Genomic DNA, 22,756 nt, shown 5'->3' on the forward strand with positions numbered 1-22,756 from the left:
TCGAGATAAACGAGACAGGATACTTTTTGGACGGAACGCGGCGGTAATAAAAGAGTTTTCTCGTTACAAGCAAGCCTACAAAGAAACTGAACGATACGAAAATATTCGCGACGCGTTTGTAGCGCCGCGTGCGTTTTATAAAAGTTCAGGCGAAATCGACGTCTCGCCGGATTAGATCGACGGAAAAACGAAGCAATATCTATAGACTATAGGCAGGTTGTCGAATACAGTTAAAGAAAGGGACACTCGATATAGGAAGCAGCGAAAGCGTGCGTGCAGAGATTGAGAGAGAGAGCGCGTGTGTGCGTGTGTGTGTGCGTGTGTGTAAGAGACAGAGAGAGAGAGAGAGTGAGAGAGAGACGGGGAAGTTGGAAGAGACGGTCGTTGTGCATCGTGGCCGTTCTGGCTTGTTCGGTTACAGCGTAGTCGCGGCTTCGGTTTCATCACGTTCGCCGAGCCCGGTAGCGTGGACAAGGTGCTGAAGTGTCCAATCCACACATTGGACGGGAAGAAGATCGACCCTAAACACGCGACGCCGAAGAACCGCGCGAAACAGGCGAATCGCACGAAGAAGATATTTGTCGGCGGCGTGAGTCAGGACACTAGCAGCGACGAAGTGAAGGCCTACTTCAACCAGTTCGGCAAGGTGGAGGAAACGGTGATGCTGATGGACCAACAGACAAAGCGGCATCGTGGCTTCGGATTCGTCACCTTCGAGAACGAGGACGTGGTGGACCGCGTGTGCGAGATTCATTTCCATACTATCAAAAATAAGAAGGTCGAGTGCAAGAAGGCTCAACCCAAGGAGGCGGTTCAGCCAGGCGCGTTGACCCTCGGGAAGAGGGTGGTTTTGGGAGCGTTGGGCGTTCGACTGGCGCCACAGCCTCCACTGCCGGTTGCCGCGGCCTCGCAGATCGTCGCGGCTCAGGCGCAGGCCCAAGTGCAAGCTGCCGCGGCCGCGGCTGCGGCTGCCCAGGTACAAAACGCCGTCGCCGGATACGGAAAACTGTTCGCCAGCAGTTACCCGGCTTTGTCCGCGTATCGATACGCGCCGTACCCGATCCCGGCGGCGGCGGTCGCCGCAGCCGCGGCCGCAGCAGCGCCGGCCCCAGCTCCGGCTCCACCGGCAGCCGCCGCCGCCGCAGCTGCCGCGGCAGCAGCCACTCCTGCAGCGGCTGCCGCGGCTGCGGCTGCGCCCGCCAACCCCTACCAGGGATACTCGCTCACCAACGTCGACATGTCCAGCTTCCAGGGCGTCGACTGGGGTTCCATGTATGGAATGGGCATGTACGTTTAAACGCCGTTACTTCGGTCGCCTTTCACCCAACGTCGACTCTGCGATCGAAAATCTTGCGCCAACCGAGTCTCCGCTGACTCTTTCTCGCGACGTGGACGTCTTCGTTCCTTCGAACGATTCTCGGTTTCTTTTCCTCTTCCTCGCCGATTCTATACTTATCTGGCTGCCACTTTGAAAAATGCTTTGCATTTGAGTCAGCGCGAAAACTTTCGCCATCGTCTTCCCATTGAATGGATAAAAATGTCTGCTGTCCTTTGTGCAATCGGTTACCGGTTCTACATTTCTTTTTGCTTTTGTCACGTATTTGCGCTACGTGTTAGATATACCGAGAATTTATACGTTGAGAAGGATGAGTCGTGGAAAGCGGTGCGAGAGAAAGAAACGAGAAGAGAGCGGATATGGACATAAACTCGAAAGCGTCGCAGAGTCCGAGGTGGTGTCCTCGATCAGGGCATGAGGATTTCCCAGCCCGAAAACCGAAGTCATTCTTCTTGCGTTTACTACTCGTCGTTATCGCTTGCCGATTAATTTATTAGCGAGAGAGTGTGAGAGGCAGCGAGGACGAGAGGCAGAACAATTGTATGTATGTGTGCATATGTAAAAGAGAAACAAGTCGCGCGTAATTCGATCGCATCGCATATTTTGTTGCGGTAATCTTGCATCCTTCGTTCGCGAATTTTCATATATATTTTTCTTTTCCTTTCCTATTTCCTTCATTTTCAATTTCTTTAATTTCGTCCATCGTAATTGTTTCACGCGTTCCACACGATATTGTCGCCACATATTCGGTTCCTAGTTAGATTAGTATGGTCCCTGGCAGGATATGCGCGACGTTGTTCAACCGCACTCGCTCGTATGCTAATTAATTACTTAATTATTTAAACGATATCGGCGGTCGTTTCGCGACCGTTCCGCTCTCAAGGATCTCGACCACGAAGCAATAAAACAGGGGAGGTAGAATGCGAAACAGACAAAGAGGACGAAACATTTGGATGTGTTACACCGTGAACGACCTCGCGAGCCCGATTACTCACTGGATTCGTTCGCTTTGCTTTTCTTTTCGACGTTTCTTTCGTCGGCTCTATCCTATATCCTATTTTGTCAATTTGTAAAAAATCGCAAGGCGACGTTGTTGACAAACCCGAACGAAAGCACGTGGAAAAGGAACGCTCCACGTTGTAAAGAGCGACACGATCGCGGTCCGCGACACCCCTTTCTTCCGCTCCAGAGAACGAGGCAGTTCTCCTGTTTGTCGCGCGACATACTCCTCCGCCTCGGTCAAAGTGCCAAACGAAGCATATGTGGAAACGTTCTAGCTGTTCGTCTGTCTATTTCTCTCTTCGCCCATCCGTTTGTCAGCTTTCGTCGCGATCTCGGCTAACTTTTCTCTTCCCTTTTTTCCCCCTTTTTTCCCCTTTTTTCCTCTTGTTTTGTCTCCGTTTTAGTTGCTGCGCGCTTTCGTTCGGTGAACGACTGTTCACACGTTCGGTCACACGGTCGCAAACGCGCACGGTCAACCACGCGTACACGTAGAGAGAAAAAGCAGGCGTGCGAAAGAGGCGTTACACGGGACGCGTTTAAATAAGATAGCGCATAGGTATACATATATTTTTCTTCGAATAACGGAAGACAATATTTCTCCATCGCGCGAGTAGCACGAGCAGCCCGCGATTCAACCGCGATATTCAGAGAAAGGGAAGGAGAAAAGAGAAAAGAAAACACATTTCTGAGGGATACTCGTTTCTAGGTGTACTAGAGTCGCTAGCAACGCGACCACGATAACAGGAACCCAACATTGAGATTAGCTCAGCGTTAATTAAGCGATCCTAGTTGTAAGTTTCAAGCAGATTAAGACTAGAATTTTAAGGAGTTCGAAACAAAACGAGTCGATACTTAATTTATACCTATCCGTAGGCGTCACGCTGTTCTCGTTTTCGCGACCAGGGATCGATCGAGACGGCTGCTTCCGCGGTTCGATCTTCCGCCGCATTCGATCGACTCGCGCCTTTCCATCGGTGATTCGTCTCGCGTCTCTTCGTCATCGATCCTTCGCTCTCCGACCAACTCTTTTTCACTCGTGAAAATTTGTTTCTTTTCCCTTTCACCTCATTCTCCCTTTTCTCTTCAGCCTTTCTTTCTTTTTTCTATCGACGCTATCTCGAACGACCATTTTCCTCAACAATTAATAAAATTATTAATAAATAATAATTATTAATTAATAATAATTAATATTATTATTAATAAAATATGATTTTTGTCACATTTATAGGAATATGTAGTAAACTGAGATAGGTGATTTTTCTCGAACCTCTAAATAATGGTAGATATACGTTAATATTTAATTCTCACGTGGCGTCACTGATTGCCGTAGCGTTAGAGTACTACGTCGAGTGGATATTGTCGATGCAGGAGCGCGAAGGATCGACCGAGCAGACGAGAGAACAGACGAGTCTCCGCAAAGACTTAAATTGACGTTCGCAATCTATGATTCTTCTATTTATTTATGATACCGTTCTAATTCGCGAACGATTGGGCGGAAGATGGTCGGACGAAACGGTCCCGCGCACGCAGACGCCGCGATTCGCCGCTAGCAAACGACGAGGGAGAGAGAGAGAGAGAGAGAGAGTGAGAGAGAGTAGAGTGGTCGTCAGCGAGAGGAACGCGATGCCGCGAAACAAATGTGAGAAACTTCGAGCAATAAGCGATCTACTGAAACTGTAAGCTGTGTATTATTTAAGTTTAACGAGATACGATAAGCGTGACAACACGAATCGAGTGAGAAAAAGAAAAAAAGAAAAAAAAAAGGGAGACGATAATCTGTACACGTAAAGAGATATTTAAAGGAAAGGGACTCGCCGCTCCGGCGAACAGAGAAAAAAAAAAAAAAAAGAAAACGATGCGGCGAAAACGTGTTATAGCGGAGCGGGAGAAGTTCGAGGAAAGAATCCTCTTTCAAACAACAAGTAATATTCTTTAGTGATATATACTTTAAACATATACTTAATATGTACCGTAATATTAACGACGACAATGCTCGCGAGTGATATTTATGACTTATAAGATGGTACTTAGATGAATAAGAAACAAAAAAAAAAATTGAAAGAAAGAGTGGGAGAGTGAGCACGCGTGAGAGTGTGAGGAAGTAAAAGAGTTAGCGAATGTATGGAAGAGAGAGTGAGATAACGAAGCACGCCTTAATACGAGAAATCGCGGAAACAGATACGCGTGCACGCGTGCGCGTAATCTAACAAAAAAAAGCAAGCAAGAGGCGATGATTTGACTAGAGACCACGGTGCAACCGAATTCTATTTTCCACGGTCTGCGTACTTCGAGATGGTACGCAGTTTCGAGATAGAACATGGGTGCGTACTTAAAACTGACCTCGAAGACAACCCGATATCGGTGTACCCTATACCCCTGCAGCTTCCACTTTTCCTTTTCTTCTTACCATGCACTTTTTTCGTTCCATCACGTCCCTCTTATTTGTTTCTTGTAAAAAGAAATTGCTCCTCTTTCTATTTTGTCCTTTCCCTCTTTCCCTTTCAGGGAAATTGATCGTATATTCCGAAATGTCGGTCGAAAGAAAGGAAGAGAGCGCTTCCACGGTCTCGCGTGAAATACGTCAATCGTTTGACGCGAGAACGGAAGGACGCGTTCCGACGAGGAAGAAACGCGGAGGCGCTCGATCCGACCGATCGATTTCCTCGTCAACGCGGAACAGAACCTTCTCGTCATTTGCAACAAGAAAACATCATCGACGACGATTAACCTGTTCCTCCTCTACGAACGTTTTCCTTCTTTTCTTTTTACTGAAAACCTTCCGAAAAGAAATCCCTTCTCATACATATGCCGGTGATTATGTATTTTATACGCTACACGCACATGCTCATACATAAAACACACGTACACACGTTAACGTACTTATTGCGAATGTCGAGAGTAATTCTTAGCGTAGTTAGTATTTTAATGATCGCTAACCATCCATTAGTTGAGAATGATCAGTAGGTGAAGCATGCTGGTTGAAATATCTTAGATCCGAATCCCGTTGTTCCTTCACCGCCCTCGTCGTTTCATTGTATTATACATGTTTTAAGAATAGTATAACTCGCTGCTCTGCTTCCTTGCAGACGTTTCATCGCGACCGTGTCTCATCGGAACGATCATTCGATCGATCTTTCCTTTTCCCTTTTCTTTTGTTTATCTTCGAAATTATTTTTATTTTTTCTTTTTAAATATTTTGTCGATGAATGTTTGTACGCGTACGCAGTACTTTTCTTCCTTTAATTACAATGTTATCGATCTGAATGTACATTCGCGCAAAATATTATCGATCGAATGTATGGCACGTCAGCCATGCTTTGATACTTCAAATATTCGATCGTTTCTATTTTTCTTTTCTTTTCCTGGTATATGCATCTTGTATATGGTTGGCATATCCTTTATACGGAAATTAAACTGCCCACCTTCTAAAACATCACCACTTTTAATCGTTTAAAACTTTCAATTATCCGATATAATTCCTCCGATACCCAAATTTTCAAATGACGAACGAAATACTTGATCGTTTATCGACGGAGCAGCAGTGAGTAGAGGATTAAAAGGAGAACTTTTTCAGAGAATCCGAGTCTCTTAACGGAGATCGATCGTTTTTGTAATAATACCGCAACTTTTTCTTAAACTCCCCTACCGCTGCTGGTGTTCTTTCACGTCGAAGCAGCGTTCCTCGAAAAATAAAGGGAGGGAAAGAGTCTTGGGATAAATACCGTTTTTTTCTTCGGCCAAACGACCAAGGCGGACAACGGAGCGAGAAAGAGGGATCGGATGAAAAGAGACGAAGACAAAAAGAAATAATTCACCCTCGCCGAGGCACGTATCAGACGTGTCTCCCGACTCAATCAGACGAGTCCACCCACACCCTACACAATCCTCTGTTTATGGCTATCCGGTATTCCGTATACCTCGTTCTATCCTTATTACTATTTACTGTCATTATCTTTCTATTATTACTATTAATATTGTCATCATCATCGTTACTACTACTACTATTATCACCACACTTTATCATTATTATTATCGGTTATCATCGTTGATTATTTTTATCGCCGGTATCGTCACCCCTGCAAGTACGACTGCGATCATGGTTGCTGTTGCGTATCGTTGTTATCGTCATCGATCGTTGTTTTTCTATTTTTCTACTTTCCATCGTAATCGTAATTACCGATGAATCGCGAGTTTCCAACGTATTTTAAGGGAAACTCGAAAGGATTGGAAACACATTGGTAATCGCAATGAGAAGACAGACGAGCGTATTTAAACGAACGCTCGAGAAATCTCATTGTCGATCTTCGTTTTCTTTCTTTCCCTCTTCAGTTTTACCTTTTATGTTCATACTTTTTCCTTCTATTGTTATTCTTAATTTTTTTTCTTTTTCCTTCTTCCAATCATTACAATAATTGTTATCTTAATTTGGTTTCGCTACTTTGTTGTGCCATAAACGCGGATCCGTTGAACGAGCGATGCCCGCGATAGGAAAGGGACGATAGAAACGCGCGATACGATACATGGACGATTCCGAACCGCGAAAAGATCGAGACACGGCACGATACACAGCAAGAGTACGCAGGGCGGCGAACGCGAAGAACGACGGATAATTAGTTTAGTTCCATGCCTAGATGAGTTGCCAATAAAGTAGTTCGTTTCAAACTTGTAGCTAACCTGTATTGTGTGTACGACAACCTTTTTTCCCCCTCTTCGTTGTTCCTCCTTCTTTTGTAATAGAAACCCCTTTTACGATCGTCTTTGTACATCGCGGCTAACTATATCGTTTCTCTTACTTTCGCCAGAAGTAACTATGTTTTTTTTATTTTCCTTGTTTTTTCATGTTGTATAATACTTGACTCACTCACTCATGTATGTATTGTTCCTGTCTCTTCTATAACTTACTTAAACTTCGAATTAGCGTACCTGTCAATATTTACCGCCATCCGTGATAGCTCTTTCTCTCATCAGTTTCTTTTTTGTATTTTTCCCCCTTTCTTTTTTTTTTTTTTTTATTTTTTAGTAGAAGATTCGTAGATTTCTTTCCTACTTTCTTTTATTTTTTTTTTTATTCACCGTTCGGTCGGTGGCGTCGAAGGTTGGCGCAACCGTCGGTGCCGGAGGCACAGTACCGCGGGCGCATCGCTAATTGGCTAATTAATATTAAGCCGTAATTGGCCTCGTTAACCCCGGTAGGCATTCGTTTCACGCCGCTCTCTGGTTGGTCGGAACACGAGCGTTGCGTGCCCTTTGCATTCGCCGCGTTTGTTCGCAATTCCGATTCACCTTGTACCGCGCATCCAACCCTCTACCCTCAGCTACTCCTATTTCTCGGATACTCGCGAATCGCCGTGACCTCGCTGGGACTCTTTGCGAAGCGTTACAAAAACGCGACCGACACGTATGAAAATCACGATAAATACCTTGCACGATATCCCCGAAAGATCCCAACGAACGGAAAACTTCCGTTTGTATGGAAACGATCGTCACTTAGAAGATTTGCTTTCGCGTGAAGAGTGAAATAAAAACAGTTTCCATTGAACCGAAGAGCGGCGTGCCCTCCTCCGGTATGCGTCGCGCGTACGCATTACGCATTACGCGTAGACGAATAGAATTTTGAACGTTACTTTCCTTTTTCTGTCGCTCCATGTTGCTTCTTAAGCGGTTTAAGATAGCCAGCGGATGTGTTGTAGCGCATGCATCTTAGTTAGACTACTCCTGGCGCACTCTAACCAGCAAGTAAGAGTAAAGTTTAATAAATTCGATATGTACAGAGTTTTTTTTTCTTTTTTTTTTTTTTTTTTTTTTTTTTTTTTTTTTTTTTTTTTTTTTTTTTTTTTTTTTTTTTGTCAAATCTCCAGCGGGCCCATCTCGCCCTAGACAATTCCTCGGCGGTTCTCGCGGCGGAGGGATCGCCCGCACTACTCGTTTCTCCATTCGATCCCGTTTTACCTCCCGTGATTTCTCATTGCCAACGAGAACGCGGAGGAGCGGCTTAACCGCGCGTCAACCACTTTTAACCCTTTGCACTTGGTAGAGGGACCTTTTCGATCGAGTCTCCACACAAAACTGCGTTGTTCTCTAGCTACGGATATCGAGGAGTCAGTTCTGTCGATCATACTATCGGACAAGTGGGCCGTGCGCAAAGGGTTAATCGCGAGCAAATTGGTTTCGTTTCGTCGCCGATTTCGGAAAAAGTGACCGTCTTCCAATCCTGTCCCTTTCGATTCGTACGCTCGAGCGAAGTCTGTAATCCGCGAATCACTGACGGTACAATTTAACGAAGTTCGATGTGTCAAGGTCGATAGAACCGGAAAAGGAAAAGGAACTCGCGAACGACATCGAGAGCATCGATGGTGAACTGGAAGTTCGCCCGAGCGTACGAATACACTTGGTACCCGAAGCACGGAGAAAGAACCTCTTCCGATTTTGATCGCTTCACACGGATGAACGAACGCGAGTTCGGACGGGTCTGCCCGAAAAAATTCTCCGCGGTAAGACGCGCGAAAATCTTGCCTTCGAAGCTGTCTTAGATGAAAAGATTCCCGATCCTTTTCGAGGCTGGGATCGGTGTGTACATATCGTCGTCGAGTATTAGTTTAATACGAACCTTTAGAGCGTAGTTCGTTTTATACCTATACGCCGCGCTGTGATTTCTCACGTGTGATACCCCTCGAGCAAGAGGGCGAGAAGAGGGCGAAGAAATAGGGAGTGTCGAGCAGCGAAAAGCCAAAGTATCGCGAGTTCGTCATCGTACTTAACGGACCAATTTGGTAGACGTTTGAACGTATTCCTCGAGAGTCGAGCGTTTCGTATATCCGAGCGCTCGCTACCAGTTTTTCAGCTGCGTCGGGCACAGCTTAAATACATATCGACTCGCGCAACATATCATTTTACAATTTATCAACTAATTCGATTCTGCTGTATCTTCCCGCGAGTATCGATCCTCGATCGTGGATCTTCGACGTGTCGTCGGGACTAGTTGTTCGTGGATCCGCGTTTTCGACTTAGAACGTCTATGAAAAAGAAAAAAAATAGAAAGAGGAAAAAGAGGAGAGAAAGAAGTAAAAGAAAACGAATAGAACTGGCGCAGTTCTCGCGCAACAGATTGCACTTTCTCCGTGCAATCGGCTACCCTTTCCCCTCGTTTCACAAGATTATCGATTCAACAGAGACCCGAGTGCCTTAATCCGATCTCTATCTTGAGCCCCCTCACCGATCGTTCCCCCTCCGTGAAATTCGAGCTACAAAGAAATGAACGCGAGATTAAGAAAGAAAATACAGAACGATAGGAACGGAAAACAAAAAAGAAAAGAGAAACATATGTTGCACAAAAAGAAAAGAGAGTCGAAGAGAAGAGAAGCAGGAACGATTTAGACGCATATTAATTCCCATAGGCAGTAGAATTGAGTGTCGATCGATAGAGAGAACGCGAGAAACTGAGACGCTTCCACTGATTCAGATCCACGATTTGGCGACTACGACGGCTGAGAATCAGGTAAGACTACTTTTCTTCATCACCTTTTTACCTTTACTATTTTTCATGTATATATGTATACAGACTGATTCGGGAATCGTAGTACGCTGAGAAAAACAAAGAAACGACAATATACGCTTCTCTTTCCAAAGGAAAACTACTTTCCATATATTATGTAGATATAATATATATATATATAATATATACAAATGTATTCCATATATATTCATTTCTCCTTCTTCGAAAGGAAGGACAGCAAGCTACTCTCGGTTGTACCAAGATTTTCGACTCAGCCAGCGCATATGGACGCATTACACCTATTATTATAAATTTGCATTATTTGACCTTATCTTAAAAGTAGATATTTCGCATAGCGAGTGTAGACGTTGCGAGGTTTAGAGGCGTATTAGTTGCGCGCATTATTTATTATCGATAACGAATCTCCCTGTGGCTTGTGACGAGCCCAGGAACGATACCACCTTCTACCCATACACATTGTAATATATGATAAATGTTTGTAGTTACTAGTAGAGTTGAATATCGTCGATAATGTAGAAGTAGATAAGATATGCACAATTGAAACGTTTCCTTTTGTAACTGATTCCAGAGCCTCGTTACCGCGAACGGTTGACTTTCGTTTCAAAACATAATAATTAGGCCCTTCTTTTCTTTTTTTTCTCTCTTTCTCTCTCTCTCTCTCTCTCTCTCTCTCTCTCTCTCTATATATATATATATATATATATATATATATATATATATATATATATATATATATATTGATATCCAGTTCGTATGATCGAAAAGATTCAACCGTATCCCAGTAACGATGGTTCTAGGTATCATATCGTCAAGGAATTTTCCACGCGGCAACGTATCCGCAATCTTGCCAATCGGATCTGAGCAGAGAGTTCGATGACCAGCATCTTTTCAAAGTTTTCTTGTTAACGAAACTCGCGAAGCATCAACGCGACCTCACTTCACGTTGACACCTTCGCAACCATTCTCGGAACTTTTTTCTTAACACAAGGTTTACGGGCGTTTCTTATATACCTATCTCTACGAGGACCCGTCAAATTGACGGGTAAACGAAAATACGCATTTTCTTTAAAAAATCAATTTATTCAAATTAAGTCTGAATTGAACAATATTAGGCTTCACGTTTAAATAAATTATTAATAACTAAAGAGTCTCTTTTTAATTATCACGGAAACGATAACAATAATATTAACGCTATAGGATAATCATATTTATTGAGCACATTTTTTACAAATATACTGAATTTTGTTTGTGCATTTTCCGCATATGATCTTTTTGCAATATATACAACAATTATTGCTTCTATTTTTTTCCAGTAGCCCGCTTGTCAACTTTTTCGCACCTCTGACGTTGAAAGTGATAGAAATGAAGCGTCTGATCTTTGGCAAAATATGAACTGCTTTCTGGATATTTTCGATCCGGTGCACTCTTTACATAATATCCACGCGTTTATCGCTACCAAATCTAAAATATTGAAAAAGAGCTTGAAGGGACCATCAGAAACTCCCTGCTTTCACACTATATTTGCGTGCCATCTGGTCAACGACGTCCACACCAAACTTTATTTTATTATAAAAAGCAATGGTTTCTGGAACACGTTTATAATTGTCTTCTACTTCTACTCTATGTTTGGTACTTAGAAGGAGGACTTTTACGTTAGGTTTACTTTTATACATAGTAAACGTGCAGTTTTCTGATTTATATATATTGTCCTTTTTTCCCTTGAGCATCGAGTTTCATCTTTACCAATATAAGGGAAACCATTCAAAATATATTTTGTTTGGACGCCAACTGCAAACCAAAACTTAATGCCAAATTTATGAGGCTTATTCGGCATATATTGCGTAAACCTGCATCGAGCTTTTGTCGGAAATAATTGTTCATCTATTAAGATATTTTCATATGGCTTGTAACAAGCCTGGCTGTACCATATTTCTCGGATATCAGCGCAAATTTATCTGTTTGTAATCTTTCGGAGGCTTTCAATGATCTCGCTTCATATGCACCCCGGACATATCGAATTCCTAGAAAACTACGTAACTCAGCAACTGTGATTGTCCATATTTTTTCAAAACTCGATGCGCCTCGGTTTCAGTTTAGCATAACCAGTAGGCTCTGCGATATCCTTGAATATCATACGAACGGGCGTCCTACCCCTAGATCCGCTTGCTTTCAGTTTTATCCACTGTGTACCGTCAATTACAATTTCAATTTCACCCAATACATTTTGGGATGTGCTTGGAATGCTCGTCCTTTCATCCTCAGAGTCAGAATTAGAAAAAATACGCATCCTTTTCTTGTTACAACACATTTTCAAGAAGTTTTTCTCTTCACTATCCGAAGATCCTTCTACCTCTCCACTTTCAGTGTATTCAGAACTTTCACTGTCAGCTTCGCTTTGGCCTAATTCATGTTGATCTTCTTCGGAGGTATCCTTAGAACAATCTTCATTGATGTTGACAATTTAATTCAATATCTTACTATATCTCCTGGATTTACTCATCATTGCTAGAAAAGGGGGATTGATAAAAAAAAAAAAAAAGAAAAAAAAATACTGTGCCCAAATTCGATTATCCTATTGTAAATACTTACAATAAGCGGAGACAATAATGGGAAATGTCTACAATAACTGAAACTTTTGCACACTGTCTTTGAAAAATGGTTTGTTTATGAAATTAGCTAGCCCGTCAATTTGACGGGTTTCGTAGAGATAGGTCTATTACATACAGATTTCAAAAATTAGGAAGCTTAGGAAAAAATAATTGTGTGTTTTTAAAATTCTTTAAATGAAATGATTAATTTACGATGCAAGATGGTTAAAATTAATGCTATGGTTTTTGAGATATTTCATTTCGAAGTTTGAAATCCGTCAAATTGACGGGTCCCGTAAACCTAGTGTTAAAACCGTTTTTCATATCGAAAATTAATCGTCTTCCGGTGAAACATTTCTCGCGCTTACGATCGATCCCATTCGTTACCGCGTGGACAATTCGATGACAAGAAAGTACCAGTGTCAGAGCTATTCGTCGATGGCCAGTATCGAGGTTTACAGTAACGGTGTGTGTCGTGCATGTGTAACGACTTGTACATAACTAACATGTGTCTGAACGATTATCTCGTATTCACGCATGATTTTCACTGGATACTTGCAACTAACGCTTGAACCTTTGGAAAAAGAAAAGAAAAAGAAGAAAAACACGTCAGTCAATTGAACGTCTCCGAGAGTTCGGTAGTGAAATGCTTGGTGATACGAGACAGTCGTGCCGGATCGAGGCAAAGCGCGAGGCCTTACCCAAAGTCACACGCGTGACTCGAGAAAGCAAAGAAACAGAGGAACAAGTATACGTAACTTTGCAATCGTTGATCTCGCTAAAATGATTCACCACTACTGCCACCATTACCATCCACTACCAAAAAACCATCGCTGCTACCATCGTTGTTTCCATCGATCAGAAAGCGAGAGAGAATGTGTGATAGGAAAGAAAGAGAGCGAGCGAGTGAGAAAGAAATTATCCGAAGATCAAAGTTGAAATGAATCGCTTTTATGACGGTGTGGTGCACTCGAATGTCGGCTTTTACGGTCAAGCTTTCCATCGTGTTTAACGGCAATCGAGACTAATGAATACATTTTTTTTCGTCAAAATTCTCATCGTAACGTATCGCGTTTGGAGAGCTTGCCGCGTGTAAAAAGGGACGCTCGAAATGAGGAAAGTCCAGCCAATCTAATCGGTGAAAAAATAGAAAAGATTCGTAAACAAAAGAAAGAAAAAACGCGAAGTCGTGCATCGCAGCTGGCCTTTTTTTCGTTTTTCGAGGCACTCTTTCAAAATGGGACCCACGCGTTTTACGTAGCGCTTCTTTCAGGCCGACGAATTTGTTCGGCGTCTTGTTCTTCCAGTACATATATACATATAAATATACATATATATATTATACATACATTCATACATACACATATGCATACACGAATAAATTAAACAAATAAATTATATATATATATATATGTATGTAAAAATATGCGTATATGTTAACGGATGTGTATAGGTAACCAAGAAAAAAAATGAAAAAAGAAAAATCGGCGATCGAGCCAACTCTCGACATAACTCTCGACAAGGGGAGATCCTCCAATCGATATCGAGGGACAACGAACTATCGATCGACGCAACGTCGTTTAGTAACAAAATTTTCTCGTCATTCGATGGAAATCGTACCGAGCGATTATCGAGACTCCGATGGATACGAACTTCAGTGCTAATTTCCCTTACTTCCCCCGAGTTTTCCATCTACATCATGTTTACTCTCTAGATCGACCGACTGTGGCCTGTGTCTGTAAATAATTAGTCCTGAATCGATCGTCAAAGCGGTCGATCGATCATCAATCGCCAAAGAAGAATAGTTTGTGATGCGGGAAACGTTCAACGTTCGATCCCACGGAAATTTTAATACAAGTTTTTCAGGCATCTACCTCACTTTTATCTTCCGCTGCGTCGTATCGCAGCACCGTTTCTAACCGCATAACGTCTCCTTTTCCATCTTACCTACTCTTCCACGTTAACGCAATCGTCGCACAAACTATTCTTCTATCACGGGGCCCGCCAATAGGATCGTGTTTCTCTTGTCCAGCCGATGGGCAAGCTCGATTTTTGCGTGACGATTTTAAAAGGACGAGACTCTTAGAATCCGAGGAACGATCGTCGATCCCACGGCGGTCGCGATCGGCATTACGTTTTGTACATACGTACAGAGTTTTGATAAACGATATCAATAAAAAGTTTTTAGGAGGAGAGTTTAGGTTTCGACTGGAGAAGAAAACGGACGGGCCTTGATGATTATCGTGTGTGTCATTCGTTTCAAGGTTCGTTCGTTTCCCTCGGCTAGTGCTGTTGTTACCTAAAATTTTGCCACCTGTACTTTATTAACGCTCGGTATTGATAAGTCGAATACGATATCCCATATTTTTTTATTCAACCTGATCAAAATATATCCCGACTGTTGATAAAGAAAGAGAAGGAAGGAAGAAAGAAAGAGAGAGAGAGAGAGAGAGAGAGAAGGAACGGGGGAAAAGCGTCGAGGAAAAGGAAATGCCAGTTAGTTCGATCGAGCTCCCAATCGTTCGATACGCGTATTCATCAGATTCTCGTACTCCCCCTTCGTTCACCGCGACACACAGATTGTTTCAATTTTCTTACTCCCTCAACAACGCGTACATCGACAGAGGTAAGCTGAAATCAGCTAAAAAACTCAGAGATGAGCTTTCAATGGTATATGCAACCGGCTTGAATTTACGCGATCGCATTTCAGCCCGTACGATCAAGCTTTCTGTACGTTTTGCGAGTACATTTCATACGAATCGTTTTCACGAGACGCTCAGACCCGTAGAGTTAACCTGTGTATTGTAAAAACGACGAAAAGTTGGAGAGCACGTCCCACTCGAATCGACGATCCGAGGTAGCAAGCGGTATATGCGAACCGAGACTCAAAGACGAAAATAGAGTTAGGAAACATAGCGAAGAGAACGACGAAAGGACCTCGATCTCGCCGATTCGAGCGGTCGCTCGAGCGTTCGTTCCTACAACGATACGTGACAATTATGGGACGAGGACACTTTGCAGTCTCGAGGGTGTTGAAAAAGTACAAACCGGGATAAACGTTAAACCGGGTCGACTAGTTACAACAGACCGGGAAAGATGGAGTCCCGTTTACGCGAGCCCTTGTCGATCGAGATCTACAACCAAGTGAAAAGAGACGTTCTTCCAGGACGTTTATCCCGGCCGACCAGGCTCCCCGAACACGGGACTTTTTCCTCCCATTTAGCATGTAACCACGCGTGTAGCGACATATCTCGCGTGACAGTTACAGGTGATTTTAATATCGATATTATGGTTAGTCATACACAAGTATTACCACCATCATCACCATCACACGTCGTCGTCGTCTTCACCATCATCATCATCATCATCATCATCGTCATCATCATCGTCGTCGTCGTCGTCGTCATCGTCGTCGTCGTCATCGTTATCACCATGCGTCAAGTAGCATCGAATATATTCTTTCGTCGAACGTGCCATTAGTTTATAATCGTCGCTATTAGCATTCTTATTTTCATTGACATCACATTAGTGTTATTTGGCCGCGTGAGTTGCGCACTGAACGCTTCTATTCCTTTCAATTGACTCGAGAGTTACGTAATTTACTGTTCGCAGCAAAGATTGCTATCGTATACAATTGGAATTGATGTTTATTCTATACTTTCCGTGTTCCGAGGACGAAGCTTCGACACAGCGTAAGCAGCATTCACCTCGTAAGCAGCATTCCCGCGGGCAACGATATTACTGACTTTCCAATAACGACCTCCGTATTCGTTAGCTTGCCAAGCTGTTTCGTTCGTCGTTAGGGCGCTTGCTTGCTTGTCCTTACGCGACTACCGTGACTTTCGATGCAACAACCGTGTATGATTTTTATAGAGAAATCGCCAGGATCGTATAGAACACGCGATAGATCTCTCACTGTAGAAACGATCGCGTACGATAGGATGAATGGCGCGTTTATTGGAAAGATCATGAAATCGTAGCCAGTAGATCAACCCAACTCCACAACGCAATTAGTATAGTGTCAGCTAGCTAGACAGCCGAATAGTAAAACACAATGTGTAGTCAACTCGTGTAATTTACTTACCCGATTTAAATGGGTAAGGAACAAAAAGACAGTAATAAGTGAGGTTTAATTAAGTAGTAGTCGAACGCAACAGCGAAGTAGCGGAAAAACTCTGTGCGTGTGTGTGCGTGTGCGCGCGTAATCGCGTATGTTTATCGAATGCGAGGGAGAGAAAGATGATCGAGCGAAAGAAGAACGTGAATGAGAAAGGGATATCGAAGGAATAATTATCAACGTATTTACTACAGGTAAACTGGTTACTGTACCTGTTGTTGTTGAAAACATTAAAAACACTCTTATTCCATGCTAATACCGCTTAATGATATTTTACCCCTTTCCATCGACTCTCCGAAATATTCGATCGACTAGAGTGAGATCAGACCCTTGGCGCACAGACTATTGGTCAAAGTTTAATTAATCAAGTCGTTTTTAATCGATGGGATGGCGAGTCAACGCGATAATATCGATTCCTTTGGTAATGACGAGACAAAACTTTCAATTTCAAATTGATCAGAAATTTGCACGCAGCAATACCAATCATCGCGCGACGAACTTTCTTGGAACCACGTCGAAAAGAAGTTTAGTTCGAACGTTTTTGAATCCTTTGTTTCTTTAGTACGTGTACGTTATTACACTTGACTGACGCTGCTTATTTCCAATTTTCGTAATTTTCAGGTTCCTTTAAACCCGCGGTAAGCTCGTATAACGGTCAAACGAGGTAACACGAAAAGACACAAGCTTGCGTAGGAACTCGATCGATCGGTATCTGTCGTATTCCACGTTCCTCTACTCTGTCAAATCGTACTTCATTTGTAATACATAAATATGCTATTATACGGTAGCGTAAATGAAGCGTCACGATTATTACGCGGTTATTGGTATCTCGATGCATCACGCGTCCGCGTGTGTACATATTATATATATACATATATATATACACGTACTATAAATATTAGTATTTCTTTGTAGTAGTTAATTGGTCCCTTATTTGCGCCGCTGGCCGTATTTTCATACGTTATTGTTCCTGAAATCCAACGCATACCCTGTCTCTTTCGAGTTTTTCTTTTTTTTCTTTTTTTCTTTTTGTACTGCTTCGAAAGAAAAGAAGGAAAAAGAACAAAGAAAATAATATTTCCACTTGTTGAATTTCCTTAATTTTTAACGTGGCAAACGAACGAACGGCCAGTAGCGCACATTCGTAGGAATTATGGTTTCTTCCCGTTCCTTGGTCGAAGTTCTTCCGAACGATACGATCGCAACCTGAACCGTAATTAAACAGAGCATGAGAACTGCGTGTAAATTTACTTTCGATTCGTATAGGGGTAAACAGTAGTATAATCAAATAAATAGATATAATGGCCGCTGGTAATGAAACAGTATCTAGTGAAAGAACGGATGATACTCTGGAACGGTTGTGTCCAATTCGAGCAACGTGGGAATTTTAAGCAACTGAAGGTGAGTGACAATAAAGGGGGATTATTTTTACACGGATTTTAATGGCAGTGAATTTTATTCCCCTGGTATCATTTTGTGTAAAATAGAGTTAGAGAGACAAGAAAAACGTTTATTCGCCGGACGTGCCGAATTCGAAAATATCTCTGTGTAGCGAAATATCATTTCGACTCAACTGGAAAGGCTAAGTACAGTCTGTATCGACGAGTGTGTGATATAACCTTAACAATCATTATTGTTTGAATGAAAGCGTAGGATGATGTGGTTCTACAAATATTTGTCTTACCCTCCTTGTTTCTGTGTCGACGTTTCTTAAATATATTTATAAACGAGTAGTTTGTTACTTTGTTAAATTATAGAGGAAATTAGGTTTTACTCGGGCCGACGACAGAAAGAGGCTTTTTTACATGGCTTGTTTGATGATTGGTGCAAGAGTAGTGAGACTTTTTATTGTAAAAAAGCAAACACTCAACTTAGAGTAATCGTCTATTTTATTCGATCATCGAACGAACGGACGGGGAGACCTCGTTTACCAATTACATAGCATACTCATCATTGATTAAATAAAATCGACCCAACGTTCCGTAAATGTTTCATCGTAACCAAATAGTGCACGTCGCTGATCGAATAAAACTCGACGCGTTCGATTCTTTGTTATCGATTAGAAGAACTTTTCTTATCTGTATATTGGCCCGGTTTAGAAAAGATCTTGAGAGACAACACGCGTGTACATGGAGCTATCGTCGAAATCCAAATGAAAATTCAAAGTTCCTTTCCTTCTCGAACGTGCCTAAGAAAAATGATATTTCGTAATAATAATCTATCTGTAACCGCGAAAATCGCTCCATGAACATACGAAGGATGAGAAACGTACTCGTTTTACTTTCCACGATCAACCCTTGAACGATCAATTTTCTTGCAGCATCGTAGAAAAGTAGCACCCTTTAATACTTGAAACAATTTACATACTTTTAGACATAGTTGCAGCTGAAGTAATGGATAATGTTTAGAATCTAGGTAGAAAAACTAGGTATTTTCGTCGAAAATCTGGACGATGATAAACCCGTAGGAATAAAGAAAAAAAAAAAGAGAAAGAGAGAGAAACGCCGCAAAGGCGTTCGATCCCGTTTCTGCAACGAATTTCCAAGAACGAGCGTATCGCGTGGCGTTCACCAACGAAAACACGAGTTAGCATGCGATATGCTAATGGAAGCTGAGTGGATCTTCCTTGTGGATTTTTCGCGACCAAAGAAACGCGTGTACCTTGAATCTTACCCGTGAAGAAAGGTCGAATGCTTGCTCGCTGCTTCGACGAGCGAGATCGAACTCGAGGATGCGCTCAATTTCCCTCGGTAGCCCAAAGTTCAGCAACGACGCGGCTTAATTCGAACAAGGGCTGGCCTAATTCGATTAGTAAAACAGATTTTGTTCCGCCGATGGTACAAAGTTGACGAGGAGCGAACCATTTCGAACTATAATTGGAGGAAAGAGAAAGAAAACGAATAATTCTGCGAAAGAGTGAAATCTATTCCATGCGAGTATCCATCGCTTTGATATTGCATTTACGACAGTTTACAACGTTTCCGGGGCGAGGGCGAGTGCACGCGTTAATTCGGAACGCGTACGAGGCTATTGAACAAAGTTTTCTACCGATATCCGTTCGACAAGACAATTTAGGAATACGACGAATTAACACGCAACGCTTTCGTCCCGAAAAAACCAGACATTCCAAAACGATACTCGTTCATATATTATATGTGATAACGAAACCGCTTTGATGAATTTTGTAATTGTAATACGTTGTCGGACTGGCGGCTCGCAATTCTCCTAGCAACGAACGAAAATCGACATTTTGCAGGCGAAGAGAAACGGAAGGCGAAAGCGACGCGCGAGGATACACAAGGAAAATAAAGGGCCTCTATCTAAATTGGCTTTTCGTGCCACGAAAACGGAAGATTCAGGGAAAGAGATACTATCCTGCGAATATATTCGATCGAAAGAACGATGCGGCGGTCTCTTTTTCATACGAGAACCTTGCGATCCATTTTTCTCGACCAAACGTCGCAAGACTTATTTTGTTACGATGTTGTAGCATTAGCGAGTCATCGAATTACCTCAAGCTACGTTAAAAGATACAGTGTAAAGGAATCGATGCGGAATAAGCGTGAAAGGATCGTCGATGATTTTAGATCGTATCGAGCGATGCGTACAACTCGCGACCGTTTGTATCGTTATCCAATATCGTTCTGTTCGACAGAGGCACGACTGTAAAGACTCTAGGGATATAAGCGCTTTTGTATGTCAAATGAGTACAAAATCTGTACATACTGTCACTGTATTCTCATATATGTATATATATATATATATGTATATATATATATGTATATGTAAAAAGGATGCTATCTATAGAACTAGATTGCTAATGAAAAAGAATGCTAAAGGAAAACGCGGTACGTAAAAACTTTGTGCGAACTTTACACGAGGGATGATGCTTTGTGATTATTTATACATTTGTCTAATTTACGTAAGAACAACGAATAATGAGACGCGTTCTCGTCGATATCGTTGGATCGTTCGAACCAACAGATTTTCGAATCTAGTCGTTTCTAGTCACATTGAAATCTACAGAAGCTTGTGATAAATCGCGACTAGTGTAGGGTTTTGAGAGTTAAGAATTAAAGAGAGGGACTGGCCGACTTCCGTAGGACAACACGCCTTTTTGAGAAGAAGAGGAGGACGGAAAAAACGAAGAAGATGGAACGGGGAAGCGGAAGGGCAGATCAGAGTACGCGGAAGACCTGTCCATTTCCCATGGAAGGAACACACAATTGGAAACGAGCAACAGAGTGAAATAAAACGTTATCAACTATTAATTTCTGAAGCGTAGAACTTATTTGTATACTTAATATATTTATTTCCGCCACTACCATTGTTATTACATATATTGCTACATTATAATATCATCGCCATTATTATTATTATTATTACCATAATTATCGCCATTATCACTCTAATTGTATATACAATGGAATTCAACCAATGTACATCTATATGTTTAAATACTACATTTCCATCGATTAAGTACATATTAATAAGTAAAATTATTCGACGATACTTCTTAAGAGAAAAAAGAAAAAATAGTAGAAATAACAAATGACACGACAGGAGGTTTCCGAGCACGTCGTTGGTTTATCGAAGGTCCAAAGGAAGCAGAGGAAACCGGGAAGAAAGGAAATCGATATTTGGACCCCCAAGAGTACGCGTTATATACGCCCCTGTCGGCTAAATTGCGACCGCTCTGGGAAAAAGCCTGCCCGGAAATTTCTCCGTGCCCTTGTCGTTGATTCTACCTCCAAAGATATTAGGAAATATTCTGCGGTACTTGATCGATACACTTTCCGCGGGAAATTCATTTGTCCAATTGAAGTACTTCCCATTTTCGCTACTTCGATCATTTCTCTTTTTTTTTTCTTTTTTCTTTTACCAAAATTAGCTGAACTTTCCTGCTTTAGGTGATTTACATCTCAGACTGACTTTTACCTCTTTATTATGATTTTCCGTGAAACATTCCGAGGATAATATCAGTATCTCGTTATTTAAAAAGTTACGAGTAAAATCTTGTTTCGCTTTGCATCGAAAATGGCGCATTTCGTCGAATAAATTCTATCGAACTCTCTTTTTCATCTGTTAACGTTAAAATCATTTCTGGAAATAACTTGGAGCACAACGATTAAATAATATTTCCTATCCATATTTAAATACAACGCAGAAAAGCTTTTAGCTCTTACAGGTTCTTCTATAAATTCTATTTTTTGGAATGGTTTAAAGAAAGCTAGTAATCGACAGCAGCTGTACACGGAATCAGTAGTCCCGAGGCGTACCCAGCGGGAAAACGATGCCCATCGTTATTCGATAACATAAGTTCGTCTCGCGCGTTTTATATCTTCCCCTTTTATATCCTATTCCATCGATTGATATCGCAACAACACGGAACGGAGCGATATGAAGAGACAACCGGGCATATTTTCTCCCCACGGATGCGAGTCGAGGGAGCAAAGGACATTTATACGCATCCCTCGTGCCACGCTTGCGATGTGCCGTCCTTCCTAGCCTATCATCGATGTATCGTGTCTTCTCCCATTCCCATTCCTTTTCTTCTCTCCTTTAACCCTGCAGCCGAGTAAAAAATGGATCTATTATACGGACGAAACATGTTATTTCGCGTAATTGACACGTACCATAATCGATATCTCGCATACGGCGCAACAGAAAGTACGAATAAAGGCATAGCTAGATAAGCGAGCAAACGAAAAAACATGTAAAAGAGTCATCTCTTTGAAAAGAAAAAAAAAGAAGAAAAAGAGAGTAGAAAGACGGAGTAGCTCTTAGTTGGTAGCCTTACCTTTTGTTCTTTGTTCTCGTTCGTCAGTTAGGGGAGGAGTAGCTGCGTCACGAAACCCGGTCACGCGACCCCTACGATCGCGTGGGTAATGATTTTTTATTTATTTATCTTTCGTCCGAAAATATGGGCAACTATCGCTACCACCACGACTACCGAGGAAACTGTGTTTCGATGTCGTAACTGACTGAATTATAGCGATAAAGGTAAGTGAAATTTTTATTACGGTAACGCGCTTCCCACAACGGAACTTGCCTCTCGACATCGTACACTTTGGAAAGGAAACGAATATTTGCAACGAAAACTGCGTTGGCAAACGATTCATCCGCGTCGAGATAATAGTAACGATGATATCACCGATCGATCGATCGATGTTGCTATTTTTGTCCCGGTTTATCGGTAC

General features: G+C 42.1%; 2 protein-coding genes across 9 annotated transcripts in view; one reads left to right on the forward strand and one right to left on the reverse strand.

Annotated features, from left to right (window-relative positions):
• The window catches only part of Msi (RNA-binding protein musashi), a 120,970-nt gene extending 118,532 nt beyond the window's left edge, over window positions 1–2,438 (forward strand). For all 8 annotated transcript variants that reach the window (XM_072015267.1, XM_072015261.1, XM_072015260.1 and 5 more), the window contains one exon: window positions 422–2,438. In XM_072015267.1, coding sequence (XP_071871368.1) covers window positions 422–1,297 — 876 coding nt within the window. In that variant the 3' untranslated portion in view covers window positions 1,298–2,438. The remainder of the gene's footprint in view (window positions 1–421) is intronic.
• LOC139993502 (uncharacterized) overlaps window positions 1–22,756 on the reverse strand; it is a 56,014-nt gene that overhangs the window by 30,371 nt on the left and 2,887 nt on the right. The gene's annotated exons all lie outside the window — the stretch shown is intronic.

Source organism: Bombus fervidus, chromosome 13 (genome assembly GCF_041682495.2).
Source record: "Bombus fervidus isolate BK054 chromosome 13, iyBomFerv1, whole genome shotgun sequence".
Taxonomy (NCBI): Eukaryota; Metazoa; Arthropoda; class Insecta; order Hymenoptera; family Apidae; genus Bombus; species Bombus fervidus.